Source organism: Episyrphus balteatus, chromosome 2, assembly GCF_945859705.1.
Source record: "Episyrphus balteatus chromosome 2, idEpiBalt1.1, whole genome shotgun sequence".
NCBI lineage: Eukaryota > Metazoa > Arthropoda > Insecta > Diptera > Syrphidae > Episyrphus > Episyrphus balteatus.
The window spans coordinates 27899434-27923127 of NC_079135.1; the positions used below are offsets into that span (position 1 = coordinate 27899434).

The following is a 23694-nucleotide window of genomic DNA, read 5'->3' on the forward strand; positions in this document are numbered from 1 at the left end:
AAAAAAACAAAACAAGATACAAAAACTACCACCAAAGTGCAGACTGCAGAGTATTTTTTTCTTTTTCATTTTTCTCAACTGGCCAGGCCACAGTCGCGTGCCCAAGGATCTTTTTTTTTATGTATTTTGTTTTAAAAAAAAAACTATTTTGTGTTTTTCCAATAAAATATTAAATAATAGTTGTTTAAAAGAATTGTTTGTTTGTTTTGAAGATTTTTTTATTTTCAGATGAAATTAAAATATGGATTTTAGCAATACGGATATAAACCCATGAAAGTGCTCCAAATAAGTACTTTAAAAGTACAAGTTTCAGTGCTTTTTCTGTAGGTAAAAAAGTACTGGAAAATGTACATCAGAACCACTTCCAGAAGTGCTTCGCTGATGCACTTTTGAAGTACATTTGTCTGTACTATTAATGGAGGGGAAATTTATTTCATCTTGCATGCAAGAAAGAGATAGCTACTTCACGTATTCTTATATACAGAAAGTATATAACTGAGTTTTTTCCCGAGCTCCTATCTTTTTTCAGTGGAAAAGAAGTACTTCTTTTACGTACATATTTCACCGGCTTTTTCTGTAGTTCTGCGTTTGCTGGGTTGTCCAACGTGGTTAGGAATTTTACTTGCCGATTTCCGTGGATAAGCTGATGTGGTTTAATCAAGCATAGATTTGGCTCTTTTATAATAATGAACCTCAACTCTAAGGTCCAGTTGTACAAAAGTGGTTCACCCCTGGTTCAGGAATTCAACTTGCCGTTTTTAGCGGATTAGCTGTGGTTCAACTTTGGTAAAAGCATGAATTTGGCTTTTTCAACACATAGCTGCCTCAAAACTATAATGTTGTATTTCGAAGAAATGGACACAAAAATGGCTACGTCTTTTCAATGGCTACAAGACTGTGTTCAAAAAATTTATTTTTGACTTAATACAATATTTTTATGGCCAAAACAAATATTCATTTTTTTTTTGATATAATGGCTTATACTCAGTAAAGTTCTCAGGGCCAGTTGTACAAATATTTAATCCGTGGTTCAGCAACTTTTATCTTCTGAATTCGGTGGTGGTGATTTTTAGCACTGGTTCTAGGTCTAGGTTGAAATAGCTTAATCCATTCTTGAACCAAAGTTGATCCACTGCTAATCCGCCGAAATCGGCGAGTTAAATTCTTGATCCGAGACTGAACCATCGTTTGTACAACTGGCCCTTAGTTGACATAGATAGAACAATTTGTAACGAAGAAAAAAATAACAAAAATAATAAAAAATTATTAAAATTATTTTTATTATATTGAATTATAGAACAATTTGCTTCATTTGAACGCCATACAAAAATGACTACTTTTAAGTTACGAGTACATAGAACATTTTACATTTAAAAATTAGCTGCCGGACTCCAAAATAAAATCCTTTAAAGCAATATTGAAAGGTCATGCTCATGCGGCAGTTCGATTATGGCTTTTTTGAAATAGTTACTGACAATAATCACCAATAGTTTGTAAGTAAGGTTCACTTGAATGTTTATTTAAATAATTGCTGTGTAATTATATTTTTTTTGCTAATTTCTTGGTAAATACTAATTTGAAATCTTTGAACTTGTTTGGGCATGATGCACTTCATTAACAGCCCTATTCTGGCAAACCTCAGAAGGTATGAGGACCTCACAAGGTGAGCTGAATTTGATTTTGTAAGGTTTTCGGGTCACAAAAACTTTCGAATTTGTGATCTGCTCTGAAGGAGGTCACAACTCACAAGTTGGATTTTTGCTAGTAAGAAGTTTGTGAGAAATAAATCCTAACAAGCCTTTATGATCACCTTGTGAGGTTTTTGTGACTTGTGAGGTTTGCCAGAATACCCTACTAACAATTTTGCTTCTATAATGCTTTACAGAAGCAATAATTGCATCTGTTAAGCTTTATAGAACGAAAATTGGTTGTCGGGTAGGGGGGTAAATTTATGTTTTTTAATAAAAAAGCTTAAAAAGCAATAGAATTACTCCAAAAATATTGTTTGTCTTCACTGTTAGTTGGTTATTTTCATATACCGTACTCATATTACTATAATGGCTGTGTTCCTTTGGGCTCAGCAAAGTACTTTTTAGTACTTCTGAATCCATTCAAAGACATTTTTTCTATAGAAGAAATGAAGTTGAATACAACCAGAAGTACTTAGCAGTAGATACTTAAGGCTAAAGGAACACAGCTAATGTTGTATATCGGACATAGAACAAAAAAATCAACTCAAAATGCAAGGTAATACTACGTTTCCACCTACCGTAAATCTGAGATTTAGCTAAGTAGATTTAGAATAAATCTCGAGGTTTATTCTAAATCTACTTCGCTTTATCACGGATTTGGGTTCAGCTACCCCAAATCCAAGATTTTCAACCATTTTCAATATGAGATTTAGAATAAATCTCGAGTTTTTTGCTAAATCTACTTAGCTAAATCTCGGATTTAGCGTAGGTGGAAACATAGTATAATCAGTCATTGATGTCTGGAATTGATCGCCACTAGAAGACAGAAAAATCAACAACTTTATAATTTATCAATAATTGTAAGATCAGCATACCTTTATTTTCCAAATCAATTGGTGGTTGTTTTTGTATCATTTTTGTATGACTTTTTTCCTAAAGTGCACAAGGCTTAGAGAAAATAGTTTTCACAAATAACACTCAACACTGAGAAGATTATATATTTTTTTAAATTAAATTGTTTTAATTTTTAATTTTTATTCTTCAAATGGAGCACCGACAATTTTTTTGATGTTGCTGTGGCTATCAAGGTTTTACTGGTTTCACTAGAAAATATTAAATGTAGGAAAAGTCAAATCAAACGCGACATTACAAAAGAGACAAAACTATGTGCATTGCATACATCGCGCTCTTTTCCTCCCATTTATCAATGAAGAGTTTATTTTTTCAGGAGAAACAAAACTTCTATTTTTGGAGCGGAGAGATTTTGGTAAATAAGGAAACACATACATACTCAAATTAAACTTTGTTGGTGGTTGTATTTTCCCCTAAACTACTGAGGTTTGTTTTGCAGGGAAGGGTGAAATTCAGATATTCCAAATTTTGTAGTCGATTTTCTCGAAACATTTTTTTTTTGAAACATAGAATATTAAAGTTTTCAGGCAGCGATATATGGACCATGAACCAGTGCTAAACCACACAGCCTTACCAACGATTTCAGAATATGAAAGTTGTTCAACTACGGACGTATGCGATTTCACTATCTATTTATTTGTATAACTGTGTCACAGGTATAATTGTTCAACAAACAACCAACCACACTAACATTTTTTTCTACCTACCCATACCACTTTTCGGTCTGTGAGTACTATAAAAATGTGTGCTCTAGGTGAAATTCCCCTCTCATCAATAAAACAAATTGGCCAATGTAGTCGTAGCATTAAACAAATCTTTGAACTACTTCATCAACTTCACTCGCTTCACCACTGAACTCTTTCATTCATCCATTTGTCAAAAAAAATTCACTTTTTTGTCAGCCATCAGCCATCTACTTGGCTTTTTGGCAATTCTACATCAAATTCGTTTGGTAATTTTTCGTGTCTGTGGAATTTGTTGTACGATTTTTTTTTTGCAAAATATTGTTCATCTTCAAAAAGATATCCAATAATATTAAAGCAATAATACATTAATCTTAAAATATACAAAACCAATTTCTAATAATTTCGGACAAAAAGTGAATACATATAGTTGAGAAAAAATGATCAAATTGTTTTCGTTGAAACAACAGAAAAAGGATGGTGACCAAACTTCCAAGTCCGGTCCGCAGAAAAAAGCCTCTGCTGCACAATTGCGTATACAGAAGGGTAAATTTATTGTTACTATATTGTTCTCTTATTTCATTTGTTCGCATATTTGTAAAAGTGTATTTCTTTTTTTGGGAGAAATTCAAGGTAAACTTGTGGCCTTGAAATTGTAATGTTGTCTCAAGGAATTTGTTTGTCTTTATTTCAAGAAAAAAATCTGGAAGGGTTTATAGTTTGATTTCATGTTATATTTTTGTATCCTTTTATCGACAAAAGTCATCCCTTAAATTAATAGGTGCTGCCATTGTTTTATCAGTGAGTAAGATTTTTTCTTACAAAATTTTTACTATCAATGCATTTGACATAGCCACAACAGCAAAAAAAATACACCACCTGTGTTATTTTGTGGTGTTCTGAGGTTGTTTTCGTAGGTCATTGAACTGTTAACACAAAATCAAGCTTCAAATAGTCAATTTAATGTTGATAATAAGAATTTAAACTAATTTTAAAACCATACAAACCTATTATTATGACCAAGTCGCCATAGCGCGAATAAAAAATCATTAAATAACTGACTTTTGAGGAGAAATAATCAAGCTGTCACAAAATTTTGGGGTGACTGAACATGCACCTAATCCAATATTTATCTTCCCGTGATCTTTTATTTAACTGGTCCTTTGACTTCCATTGCGTAGGTCAAATATTTAGTATTTATTTATTATCTATTTTAATTCACATTAAGAATGCACTTTTTAGTTTGTGAATAATAAGTCCCCGTATTTTTCTATTTGGCTTTTTATTGAATTCAACCCGAAGCCAAGGGAGACAAAATACTCTGTTGGGTATACTCGTATATCTCAAAGTTGTGTTGCTATATGTGGCATGCTTGTGAAGTTAATCATAACTTATAAAATTTGAATTTTCTTAGGAAGAGCCAAAGAAGTTTTTAAATAAAACCTCGGCTGACTGAACAATAATTTTGACGGGCTTGCAACAGAGTATTAGCTTTAAATTAACTCGTGCTATAAAGCACTGTATTGTTCAGTAATGGGACCGCGCAACTCGTTAAACAAAACAATGAAACTGGTTGCACTGTTAATGTGCTAATATCCCAACTAAATAGTCGGTACGGTAGGAAATACTTTAGTTTGAAGGCATTTGTGTAGCAACAAACTTTTTTTTGATCGTTCATACATTTTCATACTTATTAATAAACAGTCAAAACGGTCGAGCGATAGAAAGCTTGTAGTGTGCGAGGCCTATAAGACGACACTTTACATATGGGAGTCTCAAAGCTGTAGCGAACCAAGACAAAAAATTAAAAAACAAATCTAGTGCCAAAATGTGCGCGGGGCTTAACTCTATTAAGATCTGTCATTAATTTGGTCAAAAAGTGTTTTGTTCAAAAAATATTCACCATTCACTTTAACTCGTTACCTATATGTCCGAATTTACTTTTTGCGACTTGTTTCATTCAGCTTTTAGCTATTATATAAACTACTCGGACATATTCAGTCTCTCGTTTATCAATCATTAAGGGTATTCACGTAACGAGATAATTTTCTACTTTGTAGAAAAATAGAAAATTCCGCAAAAGGTTCAAATGAACACCCAGCAGAAAATATTTGCGTAAACAAGGGAAACAAACAGCTGTTTGTTAAACGTCAAATTGAACTCATAAAATTTATTTAATTAAAAAAATTAATAGCGTTTTCGTTTGGTCGTCCGGGACTGTCCGGAATTCTCCCGAACGATTCTGAAACTGATCGTTTGGCACTCAATGACAGTTCTAATTCTGAAAAGAAGAGAAAATCGATTCCGAATTTTGAGGCAGAATCAAAACCAGAATCACGCACACATGTTAACATTTAAGACGTCAAAGTAATGAAATGTCATTCTTTGTTATTCATTTCTCAATTTCAAGATTTTTAACTATGCACAAACTTTAAACTATATTAAAATAATGTGAAGAAAGAAAACAAAAATAGATAACTTAATGATAATAAAAAAAAAAAAATAAACAAAACAAAACTTTCATCAGACGTTCGCATTTGATGTTTCACAAATACAAAGAAACCCAAACTTCAGAATAAAAAAAAAGTATCTAACTCTGATCGTTTGGCATTCCGGATCGGACAGTCCCGGACGCTTCTAAGAATTCCCAAACGAAAACGCTATAAGTCAAGATAATTTTGCAAATACTATGCAACAGTAAAAAAAATGTAATTTGCTCAAATAAAATAATATTCTTTTTTCAATATTAATATATTTTATTTGTGGTTATCTGAATAATAAGACATAAATCGCGTTCAAAAAGATATTCCAGATACGGGGATCTCAGATAGCCTATCCGATAGGTGATTGAACACACCTAAAGTTTATCAGATTTTTTTTGTCTACGGTTTCTGCTTCAAATTTGTGAGATAAAATTCTATTCTTTGCGGAATATTTTTTCCATACAAATTTTGACAGCTCATTTCTACCGATAGAAAATTCTACGGTTTCTATGGGTTTTCCGCGTTTACGTGAATACCCCTATTAAGAATTATCTTGCCCGAGTTAACCCAAACATCTCTTTTTATGAACCAATTTAAAGCGACGAATATTAATGAACCAACTTAAAGCCACGAATAGCGATAATCTTGCATGTACGAAGTCTGTGGAAAAAAGCTAAAGTAATTTTCTTTCCAAACCTGAGAAGAAAGATACAACCCATCCAAAGTCATTCAGCCCAATTGGCCTGACATCTTTTCTGCTTAAGACCTTAGAGAAAGTAATAGATAACTTAATTATATCAGAAGTTTTAATAAATATGCCACTAAACCAGCACGCCTTCAGGGCAGAAAGAACTACGCAAACTACCCTATTTGGACTAAATAATTCTATACAAAGAACTTAAGATCCAAAAGAAACAGCCTTTTGCCCCTTTCTAGACATAGAGGGAATATTTGATAACACCTCACATGTTGCTGTTAACACAGCTCTTGTAAGAAAAGAAGTACTATCACTTTAGTAAGATTGCTAGATGAAATGCTAAGCACAAGAACAGCTGAGGTAAAGGCAGGTCTTAATGAACATACTATCATCACTACAAGAGGTTGTCCTAAGGGAGGGGTCCTATCACCCTTGATGGAGTATTGTTGTAGATGATTTACAAGAAAGTCTTACTTCCCAAGGTATACGCTGCCGCAAACAACAAATGAACCGGAACTAGGAAATCACTAGATAAAGTGCAAAGACTAGCATGTGTCTGTATCACCGACGGGCAATGAGAACATGTCCAACAGCAGCAATTGAATTTATTCTATATCTAACTCCACTCAACCTAGCAATTGAAAGTGCTGCAAAAGGAGCTATCATGAGATTTGCCAAGAAAGGAACTGGGACTAAACAATGCATAGGCAACCGGGAAGGAAACCTTCTCTTCAGATTTTTGTAAAAAAAAAAATATACAAAATGCACTTTACTAGTAAAAAAGATTGGGTAGGTGAATCTATCAACTACTCCAAAAAAAGAAACACCATCAAAAAAAGGTACAGGTCCTAGTACCAAACTCTTTACCAGACCTAAACCGGAATATCAACATTGCCATTATATCTGATACTTTGGGAAAATGTATTTTCCGTCGGCTTTTTTGGTCGACGTTTCGGCAGGGGTTGCTGCCTTCTTCAGGGGAACTTTATTAACCCTTTCGGACCCAGCGTTACTCTCATGTAACATTTTTTTAAAAATTCGTAAAAGGGACTGAAATAAACATTTTTCTTTTGGCAATTTTTTTTATATATGTATGGTCAAATTTTGAAAAAAAAATATATAAAAAATGTTAATCCAGAAAGTGTTTTCTTTTTGGCTTAGAAGAAGTAGCATACATTATTGTTCCATAAAAAGTTATTTTCTCAGTTGTCCGACTTTTTTTGGTGGTCATAGGCAGTGCATGTTTTGCTTTTTATTATTTTCGAAAATAACTTTTTGCTATTCATATTTGTTAGTTGTAATGCTTTTGACACGATAGTATTGAAAAAACATTAGAAAAGTAGTTTTAATATCAAGTGGGCTAAAAATGTCTTACCTTTTCGCTTAGGAACCAGAATATTTTATATAAGGAAAAAAATCAGACTTTCATCCCAAGCAAATTTAATTTTTCATTATTCAATTTTGGTTCATCACATTATAATTGACTTAAAATCAACTTATTTTTGGCAACAATGACTAAGTTATAAATTTTAAATAAATAAAATACGTGAATAAACTTAATTTAAAAGTTTGCTGACTAGCTGGTCCTCGAGCTATTCAGTTCAGACTCTGATGTCCAGTAGTGGGGTTGATTGGGTTGGCGCTTAGTCACGTTAGTTTAAAGTCAGGGTTAAATTTAAATGCTTCCTCGCTGTCCGCTGAAATTATGTGCTCGTTGTTGGATAATCATCCTTCTCATCAGAAGATTGGGGTGGTTGGCGATATTTCGTACAATTATATTCGCCGATTGCAGTAGACACTTGTCGAGTAGTATGTTTTTTTTCTTCCTCGTAGAGTCCCTTGTTGCTTTAGTATTTCTGCCACTGTCGTTCGAAAAAAAGTACGGTGCAGATCATCAATATAGTGATTGTTGGATCTCAGAAGTTCGTTAAAGTTGATAGAACCCCATACAATTTCCGAATGTGAGCTTCGTTTCGAGAAAATTTTTTTTTAGGTTTCAAAAATGACAAATTTTGAAACAATCAAATCATCGAATTCTTAGTTTATACATTTTTTTTATCATTACTTCAGATATTAACGAGTTGAACCTTCCAAAAACCTGCGCGACTGATTTTCCCGATCCGGATGATCTTCTCAACTTTAAGCTTATTATTTGTCCAGACGAGGGTTTCTACAAAAATGGTCGATTTGTGTTTAATTTCCGAGTTGGACCAAACTACCCTCATGAGCCGCCAAAGGTTAAGTGTGCCACTCAAGTTTATCACCCGAATATCGATTTGGAAGGAAATGTCTGCTTAAACATTCTACGTGAAGACTGGAATCCAGTCTTAACAATTAATTCAATTGTATACGGACTACAATATTTGTTCTTGGTAAAACAAAAAACTTAACCAATTTTGATTCATACAAAAATTGATTTAATTAAATTTTAGGAACCAAATCCAGAGGATCCACTGAACAAAGAAGCAGCCGATGTCTTGCAAAATAACCGAAGACTTTTCGAACACAATGTCTCAAAAGCCATGCGTGGTAACTTTATTGGCGAGACATACTTTGAGTGCTGCCTCAAGTGATATATAAAATCAAAACTTAATCTTAGGAACGGCGTCTGTCTAATTGCACTTATATTGGGTGGGCGTTTTTATATTAATTTTATTTACAATTAAAAAAAAAAAACTAGAAACACACACACACACGGAACGTGAACGAACGATTCTCCATAAATAAAGAAAAAAAATTAATAAATAATAAAATATGAAAGAACGAAGAGGACAGGAACCCTAGAACATCTATCGACATTTTTTTGTAAGCATAATAGAACTGAGAAGAGAGGAAAAATAATAATAATGTACTGCAAAGCAAAAATATATATTTTCTCAATTCTTATAAAATAAAAAAAAATATTAAAAAAAAACATTATTCAAATAAAAATTATTAAAATATGAAACTTAAGCTTTTCTGTTTTAAAAATTATGCCAATCACATTAATGATTGGGTACATTTTATTTGTTTTTTTTTGTTTTCATTTGTTATGGCAAAATAGAAGGACGTGTAATTTAATTTAGAGAAAAGTTTTCATTAAAATTTATATATATAATCCAGTGTAAACAATTTAATAATTTATATTCCTAAGCTTTTTTCTCTCTAACATTAAGAATATGTCTAGTAAATTAGTATAAACAAAAACAAAAAAAAAATAATGTTATAACAGTGGTGAAGAATAGTTTTTTAGTTTCTTTTGCTGCAGATCCAATTTGAGTTTTTTTATAGTTCCAAATATTAAAGAAAAAAAAAATAATTAGGTATTATATAATGCTCAATTCAAAAAACTTAAAACGGAAAATCTACATACATAACTACAAATTTCAAAAAATGTTACGCTTTTTGATTTAGGTTTTGTTACCAAAAACAACATTTAAATCACTCGGTTATCAACAGAAACACCAATTTAAAGGAAAAAAATTATAAAGTTTACTTACTGGTAAAATTTTAAAAACAAAAATAATAAAAAAAATAAAGAAAATTAAATGATATTGTACCTCTATTAATGAAATTATAATAAAAAGCAACAAAAAAAAAGAAAATTGATTATGCTAAAAGTAGAAGAAAATTTTTGTTTTTTTATTTGCATTTTCTTTTAAAAGTTCATTCTTTTTTTAATTGCGTTTTTTTTATTTGTATTAAATTTTTATTCACAGAAAGCTCAAACTTACATAAAGAAAAATAATCTTTTAAATTAATTAACTTTTCAACTGGTTAATTTGATTCCACTATAAAAATGGATTTTTTGGTTAACATGAAAAAAAGATTGATATCTCATAAAGCGGATAGAAAATATCAACGTGGAGACAAATTCTACAACCATATTGAACACCAGTATTGAAAAAACTCTGAGAACACAGAAAAAGTCTTACTATGTATCAGCTGATTAAAGAGAAAGAATAGCTGCAGACAAAGCAGGGTAAGTTATTTTTCTTTATATTATCAGGCCACTCATTATGAATATTGGAACAAATAAACATAAAAATGTATTATCTAAATAAGCTCGAATTTAATTGAAATTTGGGTTTTAGTTCTTCATCAACATCTTCAACGTCCTTTATGGCTTTTATATCTAACTTCGTCTCTGATTTGTTGTCTTTTTGAAACCTTTTTGACATTTCGATAGCTCTAAAACTCAAAAACACTTGAGAGTATTTGGTGATTCTCTAGAGGGGAATTATTTTTTTTTTTAAACCAAAATAAATGGTAATTGCCATATGACCAAAATGCAAAAAATTGTTTTTCTCAAAACGAATTTTACGTGTTTGATTTTTAAAAAATGCATGTAACAAAAGCAAATAAAATCGTACTTTTACGATTTTTATGTGTTCATTAATAACTTCTTCTGGATGGCCTACCAAATTTTTTTCTGATTTTTTTTTTTGAAAATTTCTATTTAAATAACTATTAAAAAAAAAACGGCGCAACAATTTTCAAAGCATTTTTTCTAAAAATTCATTGTTATAAAAGTAATTAAGTGGCACACTTTTGTAACTTTAAGCCATTAATTAAACAATGTCGTATGAATTTTTAAAAGGCTTTAATATTCCAAAACAACATTTAACATGAGAGCAAGTTCCTTCACCCCAGTCTTGCATTTAATTTTATTCTCCATACAACTTAGTAGTAAAGGTTATCATTCATAGTTATGAAAGACTTTAATAAAATTAAGGATGTCATCAGATAATGCTCAATATACACTACAAGACCTCATCAATATTTTTTTTTTTACTTTAAGTGGACATGTGCCGTTTTTCCTGTGGATTGTTTTAGACCAAATGGCGTTTTCCATTTTGGCGAATTTAGCTCTCTGAAAACTTCGACATACAATTTTTTATCTTTCTTTGAAAAAAGAATCATCAAGTGTATTTCATTCTACAGTTCGCGTTTTTTTTTTTATTTTGTTTACTAACCTTTCTGTATAATAGGTACTTTATTTCTGAGACGCTGTTCAAAGTAGATTCCTTGGGTTGACAAAAAACATTTTTTTTATTCATTATCTATGGTATTTCTGTTAATACCATGCTTTCCACCATCTTTTCGGATTGAAATGTTTTGCAATGGTTTTTTTTTGTCTTTCATACTTTCCGTGATGCTGTCTGAAACAAAAATAATTTGTGAATGTTGCCACAAAGCTTATATGCAAGAGAGAACAATATACAATACTGCATATAAAGTTTGATATTTTTATAAAAATTTTAACGTAAAAAAATCGAAACTCCGAATTTTGGGATCTTTCCTGAATTTAATCTGAATATTTTTTCATCGGGGTCTTCGTCCCTACCATCGCTCTCAAAGGGAAATTGAAATAAATTGATTTTAAAATGTTAAGGGATAAATAGGAAATTGTGGGAGTAGCATTTTTCATTCTTTTGAGCGACAATTCTTTTATAAGCAAGAGACTTAAGTCATTTCGGAACACAAATTAATCATGCAGAATAGAAGATTATTTCTAGTTTCCTCGTGTAAGTTTCGTTGTTCTCATATTTCATAAATCAAAAACCAATAAAGTATTTGAGTGCATATTTTTTTTAATCACATTATAACATTTTTACACTAACAACATAAATACTAAATTTAAAAAAAAAACTAAGTTCTCATCTTAACAATTATTGAATTAGCTAACTTAACAATTCTATTGAAGTCTGTTTTTGAATGGGCTCTCCAATATCTACAACGTCCCCATATAACAGCTGGGAAATTAGGACTTTGTATACCATGAAAGATTCGTGCAATATTTCTTCCAGAAAATGTATTATCAGGATACATATTTATTATTGAATAAATGTCACCAGTTATTTCATCATCAGTTACATTGGATTCCTTAAAAAGAAAAAAAAAAACAATATCGTCAAAAAAATGTTACAAAGAATAAGTTAGAATATAAAAACCTCAATGTCGAGAACAAGATCTTTTGGATAATCATTTTGGAAATACTCTCGAACAATTAGTTTTAATTTATCGGAATTTGCTTGTGGGAAATCTTCAGTTGTACAGGGTATGTAAGATTTATAAGAAACCGAAGAAAGTCCTTGAAATACGTATTGAAGCTGAAAGAAACAAGCATTAATAAGAATAAGTTAATTGAAAGATATCAAAACCAAAATACCTGAATTAATTGTGTATGTTCTTGTTTCACTGAACGTTCATAAAGACAATCAAGAGCTTCATCGATTTCATCTAATGTAAAATCTCCAGGCGATTGGACTCTGAATCCTAAATCAAAATATGTCACTGTCAATGGTGATCTTTTTGGATAACCATTTTCTATAAAAAAAAAATAAAATAAAAAATACTTCTCAACTTTCCATTCAATGCTGATAGAAAAAAAACTTACGTGTAATCCATTCTAGATTTTTTAATTGATATTTAACAACTCCACTATTCCATCCAATTGCCGCTGCAATATCAATCACAGAAAATTCAAGTGTATTGCTATCCTCTTTGAAGGTTTTGTTTTTCAATTGTAATGCTATGGCCATTGCCAATGGGGGACAGTCTTTAGCCGCATGCCTTAAAATAAAAAAAAACAACCTTACATCAGCAAATATCTAAAGATATAAGGATTTGGTACATACTTTAAATACTTTGCACCTCCGTAGGATACCACTTTGCACATTATGTAAGCTGAACTCAGCACATTTATACCCCACCGATGGTCCAATTCTAAATAACAAAGAAGTGTTGATATGTTCTCTTCGGGAATATCTAAAGCCTGAACTGTTTTCTCAATTGAAATACCAATTTCATGACCCGGGCATATTCTTTTTCGTGATTGTTTGCTGTTCAATTTGGAATGAGATTCTTTAATTGGATTATCATCAGTGTCGAACATTTCTTCATCCCAGTCGATGTCTTGAGTTGCCATGATTTCATCCCGATGTTCATTTACAAAATCACTACAAAATCAAAAGCAAGACATTAAAATGTAATCAACAGTAACATTTTCAAAACTTACTTCTTCTTCAAATTCTTATCACACGAACAGGGAATAAATAATTTCTGCAATAGCTTACGTATCACATGTCTATCGATCGAATTGGCAAAGATATGTCGACGCAATTCATTCTGATCGCCACCTTTGGAATCCAAAAACAAATGACAATGAGATATTTTACCATCGCGACCAGCACGACCGATCTCTTGTACATAGCTCTCGAAATTTCTTGGCATATTGTAATGAATGACTGAACGAATGTCTGGTTTATTGATACCCATGCCAAAGGCAATTGTAGCCACAACTATGCGCAGTTCGTTTCTCATAAATGCATTTTGTATTGTACGCCGACGAGAAGCTGGTAGACCTGCGTGGTATGGTTCTGCCTGCCAATTAACAGTAACACGTTTGCGTTTCTTCGCATTTGTTGGTTCGGCTTTTCTATCCTGCAAAATAAAAGGAGTAAGTAAGTAATTAATTTTTGTTTATTTTTTATATATTGTTTATTATATCTATGAGTTTGTAGCTATGGTATGCATGCCGTCAGCTTGATAACCCAATTAAATAAATAATGTTATTGGTATGAAGGTAACAAGTAAATAACATCCTATATTTATAAATGGTTTTCAAAAAGAAAAGAGTGTTTCCAGTCGAACTGTGAATGTTTTTTACAACATAATAGTTTTCCTTCAAAGATTGCATAACTATAGGCAGCGAAAATGGGACATAAACTAATGAAGTGGAAGCAGTCTTCTTTTGTCTTCAAATCACATAATTTGCAAAACTGGTTAAAAATGCCGTTATAAGGTGACCCGTTTAAGCCAAGGACTTTATAAATATTTAAGATATTTCTCTGAAATTAAGTAGATACATCATTGAAGTAGTTTGATTCCATGAGATTCAGTGTCAGTTACGAGTAATGTTGTCGGCTTTATGATATTTGAGCTTATTCATAAGATTGCGTTATTTTGTAAAGGGATTTTTGGCATGGTAGATTCAGCGATACAATTTCTCCATAAGTATTTCCCAGAGCTTTGCATTTCGACATTCACCAGTCATCGTTTCTAAGCTTATATAGTGCCATTTGTTTTGTCAGTCGGTCATCGTCATTAGATAGAACCTTAAAAACTTAATGTGCTTGTAATTTAAGCGTGCTAGTAAGCATTTTGAGAAGTCGCGTTTTCAGATTCAAAAAGGTTTTTAGAGGTTAATCAAAAAGTTTTTTTTTTCAAAAAACATCTGTGAAACTTGTTTCCCCATAACTAAGCAAAACTATTTTTTTTTTTCAAAAAAACATCTGAAGAAAGTGGTTCCTCATATTTGGGCAGAACAGCAAAGCCAAATAGTACAATTATTAGCTGGTTTGAAAATATGTCTCTCCATGATAGATTTAACAGACATTAGGTTTAATAAGCTGAAGATTTTTTTGAGACTCAGAAGTGATAAGTTTTATCACGTTTTCATAATAAATTCGATTCTTGATTTGTGAAAGAAATAAAACAAATGTATAAATCTTTTCACATGATAAATTACTTATCACAACCCAATATTCTTGTGAAAAATAATAAACAAATAAAAAACACAATTAAAAAAAAATAAACAATCTCAAAGTAAAATGAAAGTTTTTTTCATTTAGTACTTTTTAGTACACATCTTATCACATTGAGTTTGAGAATCGCATAAAAGGTTGCCTGTGAAGTGATAAAATAAAAAAAAACGCTGTGAAAATTGAAATGATATTATTTTTATCACTTCACAGTTTCACAGATCGGGAATTGACTCCAGGTCATCATTATAATAAAATAACATTTACGTTCAAGTCGACAAGCAATTTTTTATACGCAATTAATAAAAGAAATTAATCCATTTTTTTAAATTTTCCAACTTCTTCAAGGGTTGTAGAGAATTTTTTTCTGAAATCAGTCAGAATATTTTTTTTTCACCCATGTCTCAAGCCTGTTAACAAGTACACCACAAAAAACACATTTGAAATTACATTCATATGTCATCAGTGAATTGAGGTTCAGCATATTATGAAAATTTAAGATCTGTTTTGTTGAATGTTTTTAACGTGGATCTCAAGATTGTCAGTAGATACACCGGGCCCTATTCTAAATGTTGAAGCATTATTTTTTTTCGAATTTAGTTTTCATTTTGTATATTTATACTGTTTTTTGGCTGCTTCTCCTTTATCGACGACAGTCATGATCTCGGATGGGATCACAACTCTCCCACTCTACTGCTTCACATTATGGCTCCGCATATGGGATTTTCCGCGTTGACCTCAGGAAACGTAGACGAGGTTTCTCGGTTTTGAATGTCTAAGGCCAACTGAATTCATTCTTTTCGTTGCATTTTTTTTTTGTCCTGTCTCGCGTTTGTGTTGGAACTTCGTATTTTATTGCTTTTTTAACTAGGTTCTCAGCATTTCTTCTTTGTTTTTTTGGCTTTTATGTGAAAATTTTTAAAATTTTAGCAGTTAGAGATCCGGAATGTATTTAGAAGGTTAAATGACTTTTTCCTGACGTTAAATAAAAGGATTTAAGGGGAATACAAAAAAAAATAAAATTGAGGGATGACACTCCATGAAGGAGCAATGCCTAGTGACTAACAACTCTCAACCATTTTAGTGTGCGTGTACTTAATTTGCAAGAACGGAAAAGACCTACAGAGATGCACTATTCATTACAATGATACTCTTGGAGGCGGCCTCGAAAGAGGCAGTGCTCGTGAAAAAAATGTTGTTAGGTGGTGGAGGCTGGGATTCGAACTTAGACTCCTGGCGTCATAGTCCATTGCACTAACCATTGCGCCACGGGATACTACCTACTAAAAAAAAAAATATGCAATACAACTCACCTGCATGTATGTTCTTATTTGACCAGCAATTCGTTCACATTCATCACGTCTAGTGCAGTAGATGATAATCGATTGACATGAATCAAACCTTAAAGAAAATTCAAAATAATTTCATTAAATGAGGACAAAAAAAGCATAAATTGAAAGATTACCTTTTACTCAAAAGAAGTCCAATCAGTGCTGTATCCCTATTAGCATCCTTCGATACCGACAATATCAAATTATCCGGCAATGGAACATCACTAATAATACCCTTCTCTCCATCCGGAATACCCAAATGTCTAATTATACTCGTTCGAGTTGGTAATGTAGCCGTTGCAGTCAATCCCAAAACAGTCTTAACACCCAAATTCTTTTGCAAAACTTTACAAATCATCAGATAACTCGGACGAAAATTATGACTCCATTGGGAAACACAATGCGCCTCATCGATACATGCAAATGCAATGGGCGGTAATTTTCTCAAAATCGAACCAAATCCAGTTGAACGTTCGCCAGCAACAACTGCCTCTGGCGATACTAATAAAATATCAATTTCTCCATTATTAATCATATCGAGAATTTTGATTCTTTGTTGTGGCGTTTGATTGGTATGTAGACAATGGGCTCGTAGAAAATGTGGCACACCATGTACTTGATCCTCCATTAACGAAACCAATGGTGAAATGACCAAAGTTATGGAGTTCATCTTTTTGCTATATAAGTAGGCAGGCAATTGATAGCAGAGAGATTTTCCACTACCAGTACTGAGAGTGACCAAAGTCGATTGGCCGGAGAGAATTCTCATAATGGCTCGATCTTGACCCTTGCGGAAATCAGTGTGACCAAACATTCGAAGTGCTTCATAGACTTCTTCGGTTGCTGCTGGAACAGATCCATCAGGATTGAGTTCGTAGATAGCTCCAGACTTGGAAACTACATTAGGAGCGTTGAGGAGACCGGCTTTCTCAAGGAAATCCTGAGGAATTGAATGTCCTATGTATTTCTTTGTCGGCGATGATATTTCAGACGGTTTTTGAGTTTCACTTTCAGCTTCGATTTCTTTGCATATTTCACTGACAATATCTTCCTCTTTTTCATTTTCATTATCATCTTCATTTTCCTCCTCTTCTTCTTCTTCGTCATCCCCCTGCCTATAAAGAAGTGTATTGGTAGCTTGTGGAAGCTTATCCAAATTCCGACTATGCACAACCACCGCACTCTGACTGGCCATTTTTTCTGCCTCTTCCAGAGTTAAATAAGGACTATCTTCATCAATATCAACACTTGCCGGCAGAAGAGTATCACCCTTAACTTTACACTGCTGAGCAAAATGTCCTGGCTGGCCACATTGAAAACAAGTTAAAATTCCACCATCACATCCGCCCATATTCATTTCGGGTCCAATTAAAGCTGCTGCTTTCTTCTGTTTCCATTGGGCCTTTTTGTATTTGGAGAAATTGACAGTTTTCTTGCCACGAACAAATACTTTTTTCTGAATGTTAATTCGAACAAAGTTCTCATTTAATTTTCCTGAGGCAACTTTTTGGGCTAATTTTTCTCTATCTGCTTCACGTTTCGTATTTACTGGACCACGTTTGGCAGCCTCAGGTTTATTGGTGACTGCCCCTATTTTGTCGGTGATATTGTTAATGTAATCATCTGCCATGGAGTTGGCCATTTTAAGATCTTCAACATTTGCTCTAGGCAAGCAGCGTAGATTTTTAGTTTCTAAAGCTAGAGTGTACTTTATATCTTCTGGATCTGGGGCTTTTCCTTCATCTTCTTCTTCTTGAAGGGCCTCCTGTTCTTGTTGCTTCTTTGTGACTCTGGTTGGTTTTCGTGAACCTGTAGGTTTTGGAACTCCTTTCTTAGCTTTTGTCTTTATGGTTGCTTCCTTTTCCTTCTTTGGAAGTTTCTTTTTTGTTGCTGGAGCTTTTTTGCGAGTTCGTTTTGGTTTCTTATCCTCCTCATCGTCCTCAGATGTATCGATTACCTGTTGTGAATGGGATTTAATTAAAAAAAAGCGTAAAAAAACACCTGTTGCTACTGCACTTGAAAAAAAAAATTCGACATGGAAAATTTTCATTTTCGAAAACTTCTCAAACGTGGCAAAGTCATTTAAAGAAAAAATAAATGTAATACAATTTTAAAGGAATAAGAAATAGAATTTTCCAGAAGAAAAATCTTCTCTGCAAGCCATGTTTAAACAAAACAAAAGTAAGATACGAATTATTTCCCAAAAATAATTTCTATATTTGAAATTCTTTCTTTAGTTTTCGTAAAAATCTAACATTGAGGAGAATAAAGAAAAAAAAAGAAGAATTTTTAGAAGCGGCTCCAAGGAGCATCATCCGAACATTCGGTCTTCAGGATTATCAAGAATAAGGACTACGACGGACGCAGTTTCCGATATCCTTATTGTGAATTTATTAAATGAGAAATAACCCTAGCAATAAATACAATCGTTTTGATGTTTCGGGTTACAAAATCAGAACCAATAGCACTGTGCTACAAAATAAAAAAAATTAAATACACCCGACAAGTAACAAAATGTAGGCTGTTCGTATGGACGAATAATGCATAAAAATATTTTTGTTATATTTTTGGAACCCTCCATTTTTTTTTTTTTATTTACAAAAAAATCGTTTTTACTGACTTTACGAAGTAATCTATCAATATCTTAGTCATTTTTTAACAATTCTCAATGTGTTATATGTTTTTGGAAAGAGGGTAAAAAGTGATTTTTTCCTCAATTTTTTAAACTTTACCCATTTTTTATTGCACAATAAAACAAAAAAAAATAAAGTTAGGTTATATTCTGAAAGAATATATGTTTAGCCACAAATTGGTGTATTGTTTTATTGAATGTGACCAAAACTTCGGAGTCTATGCTACTTTTTCGTAACTAGAAAATATTGTAAATCATGATGTGTATTTCAAAGTGGACAATAGGGTGCTCGTTATTTTAAAATAATTAGAATTTGTATGCTCCTAAGATCTTATATGAGCTGCGTTCCTTTGGAAATATTTAACTACTGCTAAATACTTAAAGCTGCTTTGAACTACTTTTTCAGTATAGCAAAAGTAGTTCAAAGTAATTTTAAGTACTAAGCAGTAGATAAATATTTCCAAAGGAACGCAGCTATTGTTGAAAATAAACTAAAAATATATTCCCTAAGTTTCAAGTCTCTAACTTAATTCTAACCCATGCCGCCAAGCGGTTGAAGTTTCTTATGGGAATAACATAGTGTTTCTTGGACCTTGTTCGATCAATTTTAAATTCCAGCCAAACTATTTGTTCAAAAAATTTAAAACTTTACAGACTCAAACTTTATATCATGTGAACATTTTTTAGATTTGTAATTGTTATAATTTTAGAGATTAAGCTTGGTAAAGAAAATCATTTTTTTTTTAAATCGCTTTTTACACGTTTAATGCCAAAAAATTAAAAAACATACATTTTTATTTACAAATAAGCATAGTATGTATATTAAAAATGTATATTCAGTTCAAAGTTATACATATAATGAACTAGTTTTTTTTATATACATATTTACTACAGTACTTTTTCTTAAATCGGGAACACGTTTTTTTAATATCGATGTAAGTTGAAGAATGAATGCACAACTAGTTTATTATATAACTATGAATTGAATATACATTTTAAATATAAATACTACGCTTATTTGTGAATAAAATGTATGTTTTTTAGTTTTTTTTGACATTACACGTGTAAAAGCGTTTGAAAAAGTCTGAAAAAAATGATTTTCTTTGTCAAGCTAATTTTCCGAGGAATTCGAATACTGTATTCACAATTCCAAAAGAATGTATTTTCACCCTTATAAAGACACTTTTCTGTGACCACTTTTCATTTTTGTCCTGCCAAATTCGCACCGGTGTGCCGACAGAGGGCTAAAATCGGAAAAAATACCATATCGTCGGCTTAGAGTGTAAACCTGCTAACTCCACTTTTACACTCGTGACTCGTGATTTTTAAAAAATAAAATATTTCCTAATGTTTGAATTAATTCAAGCCAGCATAAAGTTATTCCCTAGATTTCATACTTTTAAATGTAAAAGAATTGATAAGATTTGAAAGGTCTTTGTATTTTTAATCAATTTTTGAAATCATTTTTATGTGGAGTTAGCAGGTTTACACTCTAAGCCGACGATATATTATGCTTATATGGTAGAACATAGTGCAGGGGTGTCCCATTAAAAAAATCGAAAACTAATTTTTTTCGACCATATAAGAAGCACCCTAGCATCAGTGTTACCAAGGCATAACGCAGGGTGGGATCAATGTACTCACTCGGTATTAAACATCTATGTATTTGTATATACCAGTCAATGTCTAACAATGTCCGTCCGTTATAACATTAAGATTTAAAAAAGTGAAGGACGAATATGAATGTCCTTGTTCAGTAGCACAGTGGGACGAATGTATGGAAAAATCGGCATTTCCAATATATTGTGTTTAAGTGACTGAAACTCCGCAAAGTTGCATTAAGACGTCTATTTACTATGAATGAAAACAAAAAAAAACCGTTAATTTGACAACTGCTAAGTATTTTTGCATTTTTATAGACCTTAATCCCATCATTTTTGATTAAACCAGTAAAATGTTATAAATAATATTGGTTATGAGCATTTTTTTGTTTTAAACTGATGTTATCACTTACGCAATCAAGTATAGCTTTAGTTATATTCACATTAGAATTCAGCCATTATTCGTTAGAGCTCATGAACCGGTGGAGGCTTCTAGAAGACTGCTCTCACTTCTACTTTACTTCGAGACAATCAAATTTAGTAATTTCTTTTATTTGAGCTTCCACCTCTTCTGTTGACTCCTCTAAGCCAAGAAGTTGATGAATTTCAAACACACGTTATGAAATTTGCTTGTTCTCGCACTATCCAGCCAAGTTTCTAAAATATGGACATTTTTACCTAAAAAACGTGATTTTACGTACTTGGCGCAAAATTGCAGCAAGATTTTTGTCTTGATTCATTTAGAAGAGAGAGCATTTTAGGTGTAAAAAAGAAAATCTTACTCAAAGTAAAAAAAAATTTTTCTATCCACACTTGGAAAATCACGAATAAAAAAAAATACAACAAAAACAAAAATTTGTTTGTTATTAAATATTAATTTAAATACCTTGATGAGTGTTATGTGTTATTATCCATTATTAAATTAATTTTTTTAATGATTTTTCAGCACAAACAAAAATTCAAAATTGACAATGTTTGGCGCTCTATAACTTTTGCGCTAATTGGTCAATGCAAATAATTTTGATGTACCTAGTTAGAACCTAAATATATTTGGGATGACATACTAATCACTCAAAAGTATTGCAATAATATTCGAATTTTTTATTTATTGCTATGGGTCGTCCCACTGTGAGTATTAAATAATTTGTTATTCTTGAGTTTCACTGCCTTACAAGAACCCTCCCCAACGACGAGCTAAGTCATTCAAGTATGCCACCGTAAGTCAGTGGATCTAATAGGAGCATTAAGGTTTATGTTCAAATATTATAATGAATACAAATTGCAATAACATACCTTTCGCTTGCGCTTCTTTGCAACAACAGGACTAACTTCTGTTGCTTGGGATGTCTCATCCGATGGAAGTTTAGAAGTGTCTTCTGGCATAATTCGAATTGGTGGAAGTTTGATAGGTTCTTTTTCAACAGCAATTGGTGTCGTTTGTTGGTTTTTATCGATTGTTGTCAGAACTCGCCTGCGTTTGACTATCCGACGAACTTCTTGAGACTCTTTTTCATCTTCGCTATTAGACACGATAGAGTCGGAATCATTTTTATCTTCCACGGGTTTTGTGGGAACTTCAACAGGTTCAGTTATTGGCAATGGACTATTATCGGGTTTTGGGTTAACTTCAGTGGGTTCGGGAATCGCCATCGGACTATCAACAATAGTTGATTCCTGTTTGTCTTCGTTAGCTATTAAATGAGAAATATTATTCAAATTACTCAATCCCATTGCAATTGGTTCCCTTTTTTGATTCCCCGGCATAAAGGAATTCTCATCATCTGTAACATTTCTACTAAGCCAACCCATGTCCAACTGTAACGAACTATTTTTGGGCTTTTTCAAACCCACAGCACTCATAAAATCATAATTCGGTTCTTTATTAGCCAATTCCTTAGCTCTTTGAGTTAGAATTGTCTCAAGATCAGGAAGAAGTTCCATTGGATCTTGTGTCTCTGATTGACTAGATGTCACCGAAGACTGTGACAATTCTTTATTCGGTTTGGCTAAAGACTTGCGAGGATTTCTTTTTGAAAATGAAGAGCTTTTAAAAAGTTTTGCAGTCAAATTGGATTTGAAAACTTGCCGAATGGGACTAGTGGATTTTTGTGGAGCAGGTTTTTTACTTACTGCTTTGCCCCATGCATTTGTATTGTGTTCATTGTTTTCAACGGGTTCAAACTCTTTTATGACATGATCTTCATTTAGATTGACAGTATTTGTGATTTGAGTGGACGAAGTGAGTTCATTTAAATTGGAAAAGTTTATTGACGAATCCATATTGGAAATATTTGATATATCTAAAGGAAGTTGTGGTCCAGATAAACTATCTTGCATGCTTTCATCGTTGTCACCTTGAGAGGTTTCGAGGATATCGAAACCATCTTCAAAGAGGACATCATTTAGAGTGTCTTCGAGAAATGAGGTTTTTAATTTGTAGTACATTTTGTAAGAATCACGTATGTCTTTTGATGCATCACGAATATCATACTTTTGTGGAGGAACAAATGTTAGGAAGTTAAATATTGAGATTTTTTATTTTTTCAAATAAATGGATTCAAACACTTACCTTTGAAGGAATTCGATTGTATTTCTTTTTAAAGTCTTTTTCCCATAATTTAACGCGAAGTTTGTATTTTTGGTATTTTTGTTTAAATACTGGATCGTCCATTGTTTTTAGGAGGTTTTGCAAAAAATTTTATTTATTTTTTTGCAAGAGTGGACAAGAAAAATAGTTTTATTTGTTTGAAGAAAAATTTGAAAACACTTTGAACTGTCAGATTTTGAGCGGGATGTTTGGTTCAAAAAAAAAAGAAAAACAGCTGATTATTTGGGTGTAAACATATGACATTCGTTGAGTTTTTTTTATCCGGAAGATGAAGGTATTGGGCACGTTCAAACACCTATCGGATAGGCTATCTGGGATACCCGTATCTGGAATATCTTTTTGAACAAAGAGATATCCAGATAGCTTGCCCAAGCAGCTACTAAAAAAATATGTAAATATTGAGAAAAGGAAATTTTTTCTTTTGAGCAAATTACATTTTTTTTATTGTTGAAAAGTACTTGCACAATCGCTTTGACTTTATTTCTTGCAATTTTTTTTTATTTTGAAGCTGAATAATAGCCCGAAAAGCAA

At 32.2% G+C, this 23694-nt stretch overlaps 2 protein-coding genes across 2 annotated transcripts; one reads left to right on the forward strand and one right to left on the reverse strand.

The window, feature by feature from the left end:
* The first annotated feature begins 3499 nt into the window (after window positions 1–3499).
* On the forward strand, window positions 3500–9149 carry LOC129910822 (nedd8-conjugating enzyme UbcE2M). The gene is made up of 3 exons (XM_055988393.1): window positions 3500–3832; window positions 8537–8838; window positions 8899–9149. Exons 1-3 carry the CDS (start codon window positions 3727–3729, stop codon window positions 9037–9039), a joined length of 549 nt encoding a protein of 182 aa, XP_055844368.1. The 5' UTR covers window positions 3500–3726; the 3' UTR covers window positions 9040–9149.
* Window positions 9150–12029: 2880 nt separating this feature from the next.
* On the reverse strand, window positions 12030–23345 carry LOC129910436 (ATP-dependent DNA helicase Q4). The gene is made up of 10 exons (XM_055987817.1): window positions 23125–23345; window positions 21849–23045; window positions 16457–18279; window positions 16305–16392; window positions 13467–13891; window positions 13087–13407; window positions 12846–13021; window positions 12618–12775; window positions 12400–12558; window positions 12030–12331 (listed from the first exon to the last, which is right to left on the reverse strand). Exons 1-10 carry the CDS (start codon window positions 23224–23226, stop codon window positions 12098–12100), a joined length of 4683 nt encoding a protein of 1560 aa, XP_055843792.1. The 5' UTR covers window positions 23227–23345; the 3' UTR covers window positions 12030–12097.
* Between the last annotated feature and the right edge of the window lie 349 nt (window positions 23346–23694).